Here is a 14,261-nt window from a genome sequence, read left to right on the forward strand (position 1 = left end):
ATCAAATCCAGCCCATTTATAACGGGTAACTTCTTTCGGGCGTCGGTAGCGGTTTTTCCAGCTTCTTCCTCGGTCCTCGCCGCGGCACCCTTTTCCGCTTTCCTGGGCGCGCTAATAGAAGTCTGACTCAAAAGTGGGAATGTCCCTTCCCTCCCGATGCTCCCCCCCCCCACCCTGCCCCCCTTCCAGCTCGCGCATGTGGGGTCCTCGTCTTCGATTTAGTTTCCTCCCCTTTTCACCTCCAACTCATCCTCGCTCACTCCCCTTTTGTGACTTCGTCAGTGTGTCTCGAGGCGCTGTAGGCGAATCTGTTTCGTCAAAGGGTGTCTTAGGCGAGCAAAGACGAAAGAAATATTTTATGAAAAAAAGAAAAAAAGCCGAGACAACTTATAGGAAGCCCACGAGGGAATTTCAACCTGAAGGGCGGGGTTGGTTTATTATTATGTCTCGAAGTGTTTTCCTTTTTCGCGGTAGTTCTTGAAATCGGTTCGCCTGTCGTCGGTGCTACCTTGAGGATTTTCAATACACTCACCGAAGGTGAATGCGTGTTAGAAGCGATTTACCTTTTCGATTTCGAAGAACTAAAGGCAAGTCCCTGCGGGTTTCATTGTGGCATTCTCAATTCGTCGCCAGACACGGATAATGCAAGTTTAACGAGTATACCGTGCCTTATTTTGCTGATCTATAGCTCTAGAGGCCGGCGAATGTGATCAGGCCTTTTGCTGAGTCTCAACGTGACCCTTTCAAACATTTTGTCAAGTGCACCTGTTACACGATAAAATAAGCAAAGTTTCCCTGCACGTGAAGGTGTTGGTAAACATGTACACGTTGTCGTAATGATGTTCAAAAACTTTCTCATCACAGTGAAGGTCTGGCTCTTATAAGTATGATGTTCATTACCTTTAGTTCTTTCGTAACGCAAAGGAATGCCGTAGGCAGAATCCTGCTTGAGTTCACTGTTGCTGTGCAGTGCTAGTTAGGGCTAGCCTTAAGGACGCGCACTCTTGATATCCGCGTTTATTTTCTTCTCTCCGCTGGGTGAGCGTCTCCCTTCGTATCCAGCGGTGCGATGAAGGCGGTTATTAAATTTTAGGCTCATCTTCTACGTCACGACGTTAGAGAGGAAACTTTCGTTGAGCCTTCCCAAAAAAGGAAAGAAAAAGGGAAAGAGAGAAAAAGAAATAAAAAGCGCGGTGAATTAGAGGCGAGCCACTCATCCCAGTGCCTGAAAAGCATGAAACACATTTCCAGAGCGTATGGGCGGACTATCCCAGCTCTCATGGCTCTAGAATCCTTGCGAAGAAACTAATAAAAAAAATTCTTTCTCAAAAAATAGAAGGCGAAACAGTGAGAGTGAGCGATAAATGCAAAGAGAGAGGAGAATCTCATCACCGTTTCTTTTTCTGCTAGGAAGAAAACGACGTAGCGAGTACGCGAGAACAAAGAAGGTTTCATTAGAGTTCGCTTCCTTGGCATTTCCTCTAAGTAAACGTAAACTTAGAACATACGAAAGGGAAAAAAGGAGATTAAAGTCTGAATAAAAAGGAGACTGGAGACGTACGGAAAGCAACAAAACACATGTCTGAGCATTTCTTTTAGGCTCCTTATTTTCTATCCTTGTCTGCCATCATTTCGTTTTTTTTTTCCTTTTTTCCCTCTCTCATACGGTCCCTTCCCAGCAGGCTCATCGCTTTTTCCTTTCTTGCTAGCGCCTTGCGTCTCACGCTTTTTTCTCCAAACTGTAGCGCCTTGCACAATTCCCCCGAGGTGGTCCGCGCACGCGCCGGTTCTTACTAACGGTGTTGCCAGCGGCGGCACCTCTGCTGTCAGCATCCATCAGGAGAAAAGAAGAGAGCATCTTTGCCCTCCTCCTCACAGCCTCATCCCCCCTCCCTCAGCACCGGCTCCACCATCGTTCTGCCGAATGAGTGACCGCTGCCTGGCAGTGGCGGAGGCAGCGCAAGAGGATGCGCTTCGCCGCTGCCGCTGTGCTGATGCCGCGCTGACTTTCCCGCCTGCTTCGCTCGATCTAGCATCCCCTCTTGCGAAGAAGAAAGGGAGGCGAGGAGGCGGCAGGCGATGTTAGAATGCTCCAGCTTACTGCTTGCCTTAGTGCGCCACCGCTCGACTCGGGCCTGGCGGGACAGGAAGGAGGAGAAAGAAATCCGACGCCCGCATTTCGCCACCTTCATCGGACGCCCCCGGTCAGCCGGCGCACAAGCAGTGTCAGGGCGACCAGCAGTGCCTTTGTGCAGCGTGTCGCCACGGGCGCGCGGGTCCGGTAATCCGCGACGCTTTGTTCGCGACTGTTGCTGTCCCTCTGCGTCCGCGTTTCATCCGCTCCGCTTTTTTTTTCCTTTCGTGCCTGTCTTGGCTTTGTATATTCGTTTTCTGTGCGTCCCTTTCCAGCCACCTCTTCTGGCGGTCTTCGCTTCGCGACGAGCTGAACGCGGTGCCAGTTTACGTCGGTCGCTCGGTGGGCTGGTCGGTTGGTCAGTCGTCGCCGCTCTGTTTGCGCTGTCCGCCGTCCGCCGCCGTCGGGGACGTAATCATGTCTAAAGCACACTAAATCCTGACAGCTCTTGCCACATTTTCCCGTTTCTTTCGTTTGTACTGCCGCCACCACCCGCCCCCCTTGCCCCCTTGTTTCCTCCATTTGCTGCCGGTCTCACTGCGAACGCTCTTTGGCTTTGCACTGATAACTCGGTAGCTGGCCACGTTTCTCAACGAATGTCTCCCGGCTGTGACAGCGTAACAGTCTTTGTAAGGAAAAGTCGACAGCCAAAGCATGTAATCATCAGCTGCCAAGCCCTTATTAGATTTTGTCATGTCCAGCGGTTCTCGTATTTGTCTGTTTACTTGGGAACTCGCGTGCTGGCCAAAAGAACCTGATTGTTTTCGGTCACCTTTTTCCTTATGTTCCTACTTTTGTACGGTTTCGCGTCCTGTTTACCTTGGATTGAAATCGTGTGTCCTTGTGGCCTTTCCTTTCCGTCCGAAATTTTTCGGGCCACAGTCTTACACGTTGCTGCACAAAGCTGTTTCAAATACAGAAGAAATATTTCTAACGAAAAGTACGAACATTTTATCCGTGGTCTTCGAAGCATTTTCGCTTAGTCGTATTATTCGCAAAGTGAGTTCTATCTCGCGCGATAATAAGGGCATTTGACAGCACACTTCTTCTTGAGGTCGTAAATAACACCTTCTAACTGAACTTAGCAAACAGTAAACTGGCTATGTACTCGGCGTTGCACTATAAGAATTAAATATTTGTTTAGATCTGTAACGCTGAAGCTCTCGTATATAATGCTTCTCCACGCCTCCTTCCAGTAAATGCACTTCCTTAAAAGGACAGACATGCCATTTGCGTCCAGCGTGCCGTTGTCAGCTCGCATTACCATACCTGATCTTCATTCGTCGGTTCATTACGCAGAACAAACGATGTCGCGAACGTTCATACTCAAATAGTGAGCTCGGCCCAGCGGCATCGCTTACGCGACCAAACAAACACGGCCGGAATCCCACCCAGCCGTAGCCGTACAAAATAAAGGCGGCACCGATTAATAGCAGGTGCTCGGCGCAGTATCGGACACCCTGTTGTTACTGACGCGTCGGCACATGGCTGGCATATGTTCGCTGTATACTTAAAACGAGAACAACCAGCTGCGCTATATTGGTGACTGAAGTGGAGGCTGAACACAGTACCTGTGTTCCCATTTGTCTGTTCATTTTAGTTCTAAACACGGATGGTAGCTCAACAAGGAAGCGCGTTTCTCGCTTCAAGCACTCTCGGTAAAAGAAAAATTGAAAAAGAAGTAAAGGAGAGTGGGCATTCATGAAGCGCGCGGCTAGTGCGTGCGCGGCAGGCCCGCCGCGCTCACTTCATAAATATTTCCTTTTTGCTGCCGAGTCGAACGCGCACGCAGCACTGCTATCACACCGCGTCGGCGCCAGTAATCGGCCAAGAGAGATCCCCGCCCGGTTGTTCCAGTTTAATCGACCGGCTCCTAATGACCGGCTGCTGTTTAATGCTTTCTTAATGACAAGAGCCAACCGGTCTCCAATATTTCTTTCCCCGAGGCGTGCGCAGCTCGCTCGCGAGCTGCGCAGTCCTGAACTTGGGTGATTAGGGGGACCGGTGTCGTTATGCAGATACCTCTCTCTCCTCTCCATTGTCACCACCGTTGTTCATCTCGTCGGTTTTCTACTCTGGCGGGAGGAAGGAAATCGTCTAGCGTGCTCGCAGGCTGCTTCGTGCTTAAACATTGCGCCTACAGTATAGTGGACCCAATGCTTGTCGCGCTAAGCTCGAGGGGGGAATGGTCGTTGCCGCGGAACAAGGTTTCTTAAGCGGTAACGAGGGCGAGTTTGTTGATGATCAGTTCGCGGCTCTCAAATTTTTGGCCATAATTTCTGTCGGCAGAAGAATTTCCTCGCGTGGCCTCACCTTTGGATATCGCCCTCTGATTCCGCTCGTCTCGCTGGCGTTGTGATTACAACATTGTCGCTTCGATGCGACCAAGTCGTTTGCAGCGTCAGTGCTCTGGATAAGTAGGGCCGTTACTGATGCAACGGTGCCTTAATGGCGTCGTAGATTGTGACAAGGATGCGTAGATGGCGTGGAAGAAAGTTCACTCAACTGATGCAACGACGTGTTTTATGCGTATGATCAAATGCGTTGGCGCAATGTTGTTTAGCGACTGTTCTGTGCTTCTTGCACTTCCCTAAATGTCGTAGTGAGAAATTGCGTCGCACCCAAGGCGACGACGCGGCCTTCCATCTGATCCTGACGCATTATTCGTTACGGGAACTGAGCGTAAAGGCGGTGGTTCTATAACAACTGCAAACGTAATAAATTATTGACCTGTTGTATTCGGATGATCGTAGCGACTGTTCAAAAATACGATACATACCAGAAACCGATCTGATTTTATTCCTGTCTCTGGACGTCAAATTTACGTAACCACCGACGTAAGCGTCGGGTGGCAAGCCGCCAGCGTTATTTGAAAACCCCGATAAAATGCTCTTCTTTAAAGGGGGTCACTCTTGTTTCTTTTCAAAGCAAATAGAATTGCCTACATTGAGCATTTTTCTTATCTCATTGGAGAGAAGACGCAAGGAACACTAACAAATAGGTAACCCGATACCGGGTTAGGGCGGTGCCGGCGCTTGCGATTGGTCCGCGTCCTCTTAGCTTGCCGTGGCTGGTCAAGCTCGCGGCGGCGTGCAATGGAAGGTTAAAAATGCCACTAAAACGGATCTTCAGCGAAGAGTAGTTGGCAGAGCGATGTCGTGTACGTGTCGAAAGCGCTCGACAAGCTTATACTGCCCCGCAAAAAGTTTTGTTATAAGCAAATAAATCCATGCTCCCCAGCAGTTCCGAGTAGCCAGTGCCAGCTATCTTCTATCCCATTCAGAACGGCGCAGTCTCCCGCCATTCAGAAAAAGAAAATCAGTTTCCTTCGGCATATTAATGCATCTATAACGCGTAAACGTCACTTTGAAGCGGTGAGCTTTTGCAGTTTTGTACCGTCGCGCGACAAGATAGGCTGAATGCGCGCAGCCGAAAGCTTTTTACCAAGGGCAGAGGGCTAATTGCGAAAAAGGCGTCGAATCAGAAATAGTTGTTTTTATTTTGTTCGGTCTAATCATGCATAATAAACTTGTACACGTCCTATCACATTCGGAGTGTTCGCTGTTACTGTGACTTCGTATGATAGACAGGCAAAGTGGGGGGTGGCCAAAAACATCGTTGGACTAATTGTGGAGCGCTGACTGTAGAACTGGAATAGAAAAAGTTCAGAATAGCTTTAGGTTATAGCGACCCTGCTCTTCTAGAAGAGGTTAGGTTATGTTGTTCAGGGTGAGGGGTCATTGGCACCTAGCCAAATGCGCATGCTGATTTCAAGTAACGACAACATTACTGAATCACGGTCTGTGTCGCGAGTGCTATACCTACCCGATTACATGCAATTCTGGTTTAAAAGGCGCACCATTGGGGACCATAGGCACAGAGGGCAACTCACAGCATCTCAAAAGAGTTGCGGAAGTTGAGTAACGTCCTTGCGCTTTCAAGGGAAAAAAGGGACTATGGGAAGGATGCAATTAATTGTTTAAACCCTTTATCATTTCCGCACTAGGACTTCAGCACCTATCAACAAGGATTCAGATTATAATATCTACACGACTTTTACATCTCACACTACAACCGGCAATCAGGAATTGTGGGATATTTAAACAGTTTGATCTGATGAGTTTAGTCTCACCTCACGGGCTTTGCCCAGGCACATGTCATTCGCGTTCTTTTTTTGTCTTTTAAAGAAAGGTCATAGAAGAAAGCATTTAATCTGGCAGCGAAAATACATGTCTTAACAACGATTACCACATTGCTTAGGCTTTTCAATTGTAGTACAGGTCTTCTTCTACAAGTGTTTCTACAGACTCGGCTACAAACACTTCACGCGATTTAAAATGACGGGTGCATACATTTCAGTGATTCGGAAAGCGGCTTAAAAATTCTGTCTGTACCAATTCAATTGTGCCGGTAACATGAGACAAGAATCTAGCAGCCAACTAGCCCGTTGAACAGCATCACTTGCAATGTTTTCGACAATGTTGTCGCTTCTAGGGGCGGCCGTAACTCAAGAACTCTTGCGAACACATTACAAGAGAAGTTTTGCGGTTCCCAACACGGTCAGCAGCAGCCGCGCCAAATTGTGTTTTCCAACAGGCGAGGTAAGCAGGGTAGTTCTTGCAATCGCTACAACTCTAACTAGAGCTCGAACTTGTGCAGCAGCTAGGCAAAAGTGCGTGCATAGTGTCAGTACTGTTCCAAGCTGAGGAAGTAGAAATATAATGTTCCGACAAATTCATTACAGGTGTCCGCGACTACATCACCTCGATTTATTGTCTAGACGCTGACAAAACTTGCTTAGTGTCTCCTCATATGACTTTAAAAAATATTTAAAGATTTCTGCTAACCATTGACTAAATGTATTTTGACCGTAAACTCATCGTGATTTTCGCACAATAGGCTAGCTATTTGTGCCTGAAAGGAACGGTAGAGGAAATTTACCTAGAGATACGCTTGAGAGGAAACATTTCAGTTGTGTGTACATGTTTATTTTTATGAGAGCATGCTGCCAGTCGTATCATTTTTAAATGAGCATTAATTTTCCCATATGTTAAGCATTTATCGTTGCAGATTTTCTACTCTGGTTACCGCGCCTATTCAGATCGATCACCGGTGATCGATGCTTTATATCGCCGATTTCGACATGTTTGATTCATTTGTCAGGCACTTAGCGCCACGCAGTTATTGTTACAGCAACTGAACTTGTAGAACCAGTTTAAATTTTCTGGTTCTGGTGAAGTTGTCATTTGCGACACACTTTCCTGCGAACTAATGTGCGTGCGTTGTAGCGAAAAGGGGCGTGGCTGTCATTCTTTGCCGCGCTCGAAAAAAAAAAAACGCGCGGCTCGTGATTACGCCACACTAACATCACGCTTTTGGGATAAAAAGCGTCCCAGTAAGTCAGGAATCAAATCATGTCGTCGGCTTTGCCTTCTGGCAGTGCCGAGCGACGATAATTATACACCAAAATGGCGCCATCTGTTCGCCAGTGAGCTTTGGTTCGGAGTCCAAGGAGTTTCATTCCACGAAATCCCATTTCTGAAGCTTCCCCGCCTGTCCAACAGCACTACCTGGCATTTTCAGCCAGTTTACAAGAGTTTCGTTTTTGATGCGAAATCCCGGCGAGCCGCGTTGCCGATGCTACTACGCATTTATCGCAGTCGCTCGCATGGCGGTGGCGCCCCGTGCGATTGCACCGCGAGAAAGGCGTTCCGCTCGGAACTGTGCTAGACCCGAATTTGAATTTAGTGATGAGGACTCGAGCTACGAGTCCGAAGGTGAGAGCAAACCAGATTCAAGCTCTGACGGCGGCCAGGTTTAAAGTAAGCCGAGGACATCCGCAGCTGTTCCCCCAACACGAGGCGGCGCCGGAACTGGGGCACTGGACACGGCGGCCGTTCACAAGAGCGAAAGCGTCACAGCTCCCCCCGAATGTAAGCGGCGATCAGAGGGAAAGCTCGCCGATTACGCTCTGTCCGCTCCCGCAAACACGCACCGCTCCTGTCCGCAAGAAGGTGAACGGTCCGATCTCTGTGACCACCGTGCTGTGTCTGCCCGCTTATCGCGCGGCTGGGATCGCACGTGGTGCTGTCAACTACGCATTGATTTCCTGTTCACCAGCGAGATTAGTTTACGACCTTAAGCGGTCTCCTTCCTAGTGCGCGCTAATCTGCCGACGTTTGTGCGCGACATGAGGGCTATACTGATTATCTGCACGTGCTTTGCTTGGTCAGGGTGTGCTGTCAGCGGCAGCATAAAAAGAAAAAAATCAGTTCCAGCCCAGGAGGTCGCCCGGAGCCCAACTTGGCCTAGCACTACGGAGCAGCGCAATACACTTTACAACGGCGCGGGATTTCTGCAGTTCTTCGCCGCCGAGATGATAAAAACAACCTGTACATATACAAGCGCATATGCTTAGATGCATATGCTGGGGTTGCCCTGCTACGCTGTGAGAGATTGGTCCTGGAAAAAGGTGACCCCAGGAGAACTGGTGAGGTTTATTGGACTTCTCATCAGACCATCCTCAGAAGTAGCCGCAAAGGCAAGACTGCAAAATGTCTTACGAGGATCGCCAAGTAGAAAAAAAAAGAACAACGTATTATGGAAAAGTGCGAAATGCATCTACGCTTCACAAAAACCAGGAACGGCTTCACCGCATGGCAGAGGCAATGGAGAACTTCTTGGTCTTCATTTCTTTCTTGTATCTGAAGAACGGCACAGTACTGAGCATTTATTTTATCAGACACTATTCCTGGATGATTTATCTTTGAAATATATATTCTGAATTTCCTTTCATAATTATTCTTTTGTAGATATGTTTTTATATTGTTGTTTTTATCAACTGGCCATAAGAATTGAGTTTTCTAGAATTCTTGCAAAATAATTTTTTGCTTTGCAACGCATGTTTTTGTAAAGAGCATTTCATAGTGTGCAATTTGCTGTGCTGCAATGTGTGCTGGAATATTATTTGTAGTGGCAAAGAGTTTTCTCTGAGACCTATAAAAACGACCGTTTTCCTGAGGTAACGAAAGAGTTAAATAGCGTGGCTAGGGAAACAAAAGGTTATTGCAGTAGAAACGCCATTTAATTTTATTTTAAATTATTGTACCTCACTTACAACTGCTTATTTTACAGCCAGTGAGGCCTAATGATATACCTGTAGTTGCGAAAGTGATCGAGTTTATTATGAAGAAGGGTATAACTGAATTAAAAAGAAGTAGTTTTGGTGTATCAGTGATATGGTTACGGTTTACATGTATGCAGTTTTTAAGATGCAGTGCAGTCGTCCTGAATGTGAGCGATGTCGTGCTTTAGAATTATTTCTGTCGAATGCTCTTCCTTGTGGAATTTAATATGACAGAGCAATCAATACGTCTTTTAATGCGCTTGAAAAGAACAGAAAGCTTCCCATTTCACGACTGTCTTGGCTTGGCATTACCTCATCGCGAGCTGGCGAGCTAAGGCAGCCACGAATTAACAACACTCTTACAGAGCGCAAGTAGTTACAAATGCAAGTTGTAATAACATAAAAAAAAGACGACCTACTTTGCAGATGCGGAGTTCGTCTCCCCGAAATTGTCTTCGAAGATAAGCCTCAACCTCATCAGCTTGAAACAGTTGCAAAGAAATTTGGCGATGGTTCTCTTTCCTATTTGGACAAAGCCGTTGTCAAGTGTTGATTTCCTTGTTTTCTGTATAAGGTTGACAGCCTGCCGACTACGCGGTAGGCTGTGAAATCGGCACTCGTTATGCAGTTGGCGAATAGACGACCTTCGCCAGCTATTCGCCAGCTTCGCCAGCTATTCGGAATATTCGCCAGCTGACCAGGTCAGCTGGCGAATATGCCAGCTGACCTGGTCATGACGGTCGAGTGGTGCCACTTGATGCAAATTTTGACGCAGAAACGGCAGTCGCGCTAGTGCGTTCAGTAGCGACGCCCACGTCGAATGGCAGTTCGACGGCGAAGGGAGCGACTCAATCCCCTTAACCCACAAATGCGATCGCGTTCTGCACGCGCGTGATTATGTAGTTGCGTTATCGTTTAGCATGTGCGTGCAGTTTCGTAGAAAAATTACCAGAGGAAACTGGCGCTGTGGTAGTTCAGCTGCCATGGGAATGGCGGGAGGCACATGCGTTTGTATAACTTTAGTGCTTGTTACTTGCGGCGTTATATATTACGCCTCGCTTTGCTAAATTTCCTAGCAATCGCACTTTTTTTTAAACGCCACGCGACAATACGTCTCTGTGAATGTGCACAATGAATGCGCATTATTGTCATTTGTGTTGAAAATGGTAAATTCACAAAGCCACAAGATTGTTTAGGTAAATCCGGTAAATCCACAAATTTTAGGTAAATCCGTGCAGCAACCATTTTTTCTATGCTGGCTGTACCCTCAGAAGAAATTTTTGTAGAAAACAGAGTGAACATGCATATGGAGTGCTTGGTGTCAGTGCTACGTCTAGAACGACATTCTTGTGTTACGCGAATAATAGTGTTTTTATTGCACAGTAGACCTCAATTTGTTTCGCTTGACACGGCTGCAATAAGTCGCTTCTGTATTAATTTTTTTCTAGTTATGTTTGCGCTTACATTTTTGTACACTTAGTATGTGCGCTTGTGGTATGTGTGCGCATAGTTACACATAAAGTGTTAGTTAATCTTTTCAACTGGGTAATGGGGTTTTAATGTAGCCTACCTTCCCATTTGCGTGCAGTTACTAAGCAGCAGCAACAACAAACAACACTCTGTGAGCATGTGAACAAATCATGCTGTCCACACACGCTCCGCCACTCAGAAACGACAGATAAAAAATTGGTTCGCACCTGCTCGGACCTTGACGTCCCTGCTGACGATGGTGCCGACACCATTGGTGGCCGAGCAGCGGTACGTGGCATGGTGCACTTCGGCCGCATACTCGCGCTCTCCGAATGCCCGGAACACGAGGGTGCCGTCCTGCAGCACGCGCCGTAATCCGTTCGGAGTAGCCGAGGCGACCAGGACGTCCTCCGAGCCGCCCTTGCCCGAGGTGGCGGCGGTGGTGCTTTTCGCGGCCACAGCACCAGTCTGAGAGTCAATAGCATGACCTTGGTGCGTGTGCCACGTGATCTGGAGTCGCGGCGACCCGGACACTGAACAAGGAACGTGGGCACCGGTGGCGTTGCTGAACACCACGCGGTTTGGAGGTTCCACGAGGAACACCGGTCGTGCCAGCTCTGTTGGTAAAAAAAAAAAAGCAACAATGATTGCAGTGTGAGAAATGAAGGTGCAACTGGATAAGGACAATGACAAGTGATCTGTACCGTGCTATAAGCGCACACTTCGTTCTGCAGCAACAACGGCGAGAAATTATTTGTGGTTGTTTTGTTTTGTTATCCCGCAACTTTAGACCCAGCACGCATAAACGATTCTATTCAATTCGGTTGCGTTTAGTTAGGTAGCATATGGAAAAGCTTTCGCCGATTTGACAAGCGTCTGATGCCCGCTTGAAGGTGTATGGAAACCGCTATTACCTGCGCTGTACTCGAGCACTAAGCTCGTTTCATACATTTAGACTTCGGTGAATGGTAATTCGCAGTGTCGGGCCTCATGGCGGCTTAAACGCGACACTGTAAGACAATTGTTTGCAGAGAATTTAACGCTATGTCGTTTTCCTTGTGCCTTTACATGCACAAGTTGTGAGGAAAATAGGTTAAACACGAATTTAATATGAATAATTAGTTGTATGCGATTGATGAATTCCATGTTGGGTATGCAAAAATCAATATTATATAGTGCAGTAGCTCGTCGAGATAGATATGACTTAAAATATCAAAGACCGAAAGCTCTTTGAGCTCAGAACCTCGCAAACATGCGAAAATATGTTGAAAATCACCACGTGACACTTATGTGGGAGGGATATGGTTTGGGCATCAAATTCTTGATCGGTAGCGCTGGTCATTGTTTTCCTGGGCAGTGAGTAAGGGTATTCCGCAATATAATGAAAATAATCTTAAAAAATACTTCCCCACTCTCAATTTATTCAGTCTTGCTCTGTAGAAAACCTCTAAAATATGATCTATCGTATAAGCTCATGAGCATTCACCGAATTAAGGTGAAAAATTGCTATTCTGGGTGCTACATCTATAAATTTACATCGTCAACTCCTCATGGGCTGTTGTCTCAATATAAGCCGCGAGACAAGTCTGTCAACGTCAGAGTAACACGATACAGTAAGGATTGCTTACACAACATCCTCGTTGCTGCTTCCATTAAGAAATGTCACGAAAGTCTGCTCTCGCTCGTAAATTGTGAGACCGCAGGAAGCCACCAAATTTCCCGGACTTCCACTGGTTCTGATCCAGTGATGTAAATGTGACACTAATAATGTAACTTGAGATCGAAGTCTTCTAATGAGAAAGCCTGCCATGTCAGAGTGTACGTCCTTCGTTAACATGCATATGCGTCCGATGTCACGCAGAGAGTAGACCCGTTATGGCCTTTCTTTTTAGCTCATTGTTTTCTTTTCTTCTCTCTTCCCTACTGATTTTTTTTTCTGAGACTACCGCTTGGTGCTCGCTTTCTTCTGTCATGTTTTTATGAGGATTTTATTATTATTAGGTTAGGCTTGTGATAAATCGATGTCAATGCTGGTTCAAATGAGATCTCACAGAATACTTCAATCGTTTAATTGGGGTTTTGAAGGCTTATTCAAGAAGTTTGACAATACATTTTTTTTATTGTTGCTGATACCCTCTAAGATATATAAGCGCGATAGCGTTAAGGGCCCCGTGTCGCAATAAAGTCTGGTATCGGCGTCCTGCGTCCAGCGTCGACCATCGTTTCGGCAGGCAATGCAGGTACAACCATGCGTACCCAACCACGCAGACCCTCCGTGTAGCGCAAAGAAGTCACTGAACTAATTGAATTTCTCAAACTAACATACGTCATAAAAATCGTAAAGTACGACTTACACATAAGCTACAGATATGGTGTGATCGGATGGTAATTTGAATATACGTGAAAACTTAAATCTGTTACGCGGATACTAAAAAAAAAAAAACTTTCCAGCGTTTCTGCCATTAATAGACGTAACGTCCGACGATTGCGCGCGCCGGCGTGCGCAAATGTCGGACTCCACGGAGCGGCACGCCCGGTTCCTTGCAACACCTACAGATGGCGCTCGCCTCCGCCGCGTCGTGGCCCACGCAAGATGCCGCGTTTCCACCAGAAAGCTCGCCTTCGTGCATAGCGTTCGCCGCCAGCGTTTCTAGGTAAACATTGCGGTTGCACAAGCTGCAGTTGCCGGGGAGCGTGAGAAGCAGTCAGGGATCTTTGCTATCACGTTCCACTTTCAAAGGCGAAGCTTAAGCGTCCTCCAGGTTTTTTTTTTTTTTTTTTTTTTTTTGCATTCACCTGTTGGCGCACACTCCTTCTTATCTAGAATACTCTCCAAGTTATATACAAGACGTGTGTTAGTCGAATGTGTCGCCTTCATCTATTATTATTATTAATATTATTATTATACACTGCTGGCTCAAAGTCCAAGGGCGGGCAATAGAAAATGTAACCGATACACAACAAAAGGAACAGCAATGTATTACAATAATGTTGTTTTGCCGTCTGGCCATCTACTTCAGGGAACGAATTCTATTCATGTATCACCCTCGGAAAAAAGAAAGTAAACTGCAACATGTCAGTGCACGAAAAATTCAGCCTTAGTGGATTTTGTTGGTGTTGTCGGGCAAGCCTAAAATTTAAAGGTGATAAATATGGTGATGGATCTAGAGCTCGTTTGTCATAGTAAAGTTGTGAGAGGAGTTCTAGCCCATTTTTTTTTGCCTTCGTGCTCGTGATGGCAGCATATTAGTTTTAATTAGTTCAGAGGGACCTTCTAACGGGACACATTTGTTCAATATATAACCTTCGTTAAATATAAACCTGGCATGTTATGCTTCTCTATATGGTACGGCCGGGGTGTGCAACTTTGCTTTCATTTAGTGTCTTCATCTCGCTGCAGCTGTTTGGCCACACTCGTGCTTACACCGCAAGGGATTTTCTAAATTTTCTTTATCGATTGCAAGGAAACCTGCTTTCTTACTGCTTATACTTCAGTCTGAGTGCTCCTCTGGACCCACGTAAACCCTCTAA

General features: G+C 46.7%; 1 protein-coding gene across 1 annotated transcript in view; it reads right to left on the reverse strand.

The window, feature by feature from the left end:
* The window catches only part of LOC126536806 (cell adhesion molecule Dscam1-like), a 494,472-nt gene that overhangs the window by 283,543 nt on the left and 196,668 nt on the right, over positions 1 to 14,261 (reverse strand). The window contains exon 2 of the mRNA XM_055074010.2: positions 10,958 to 11,347. Within this exon, the coding sequence (XP_054929985.1) occupies positions 10,958 to 11,347 (390 nt within the window). The remainder of the gene's footprint in view (positions 1 to 10,957; positions 11,348 to 14,261) is intronic.

Source organism: Dermacentor andersoni, chromosome 4 (genome assembly GCF_023375885.2).
Source record: "Dermacentor andersoni chromosome 4, qqDerAnde1_hic_scaffold, whole genome shotgun sequence".
In the NCBI taxonomy this organism is placed as follows: domain Eukaryota; kingdom Metazoa; phylum Arthropoda; class Arachnida; order Ixodida; family Ixodidae; genus Dermacentor; species Dermacentor andersoni.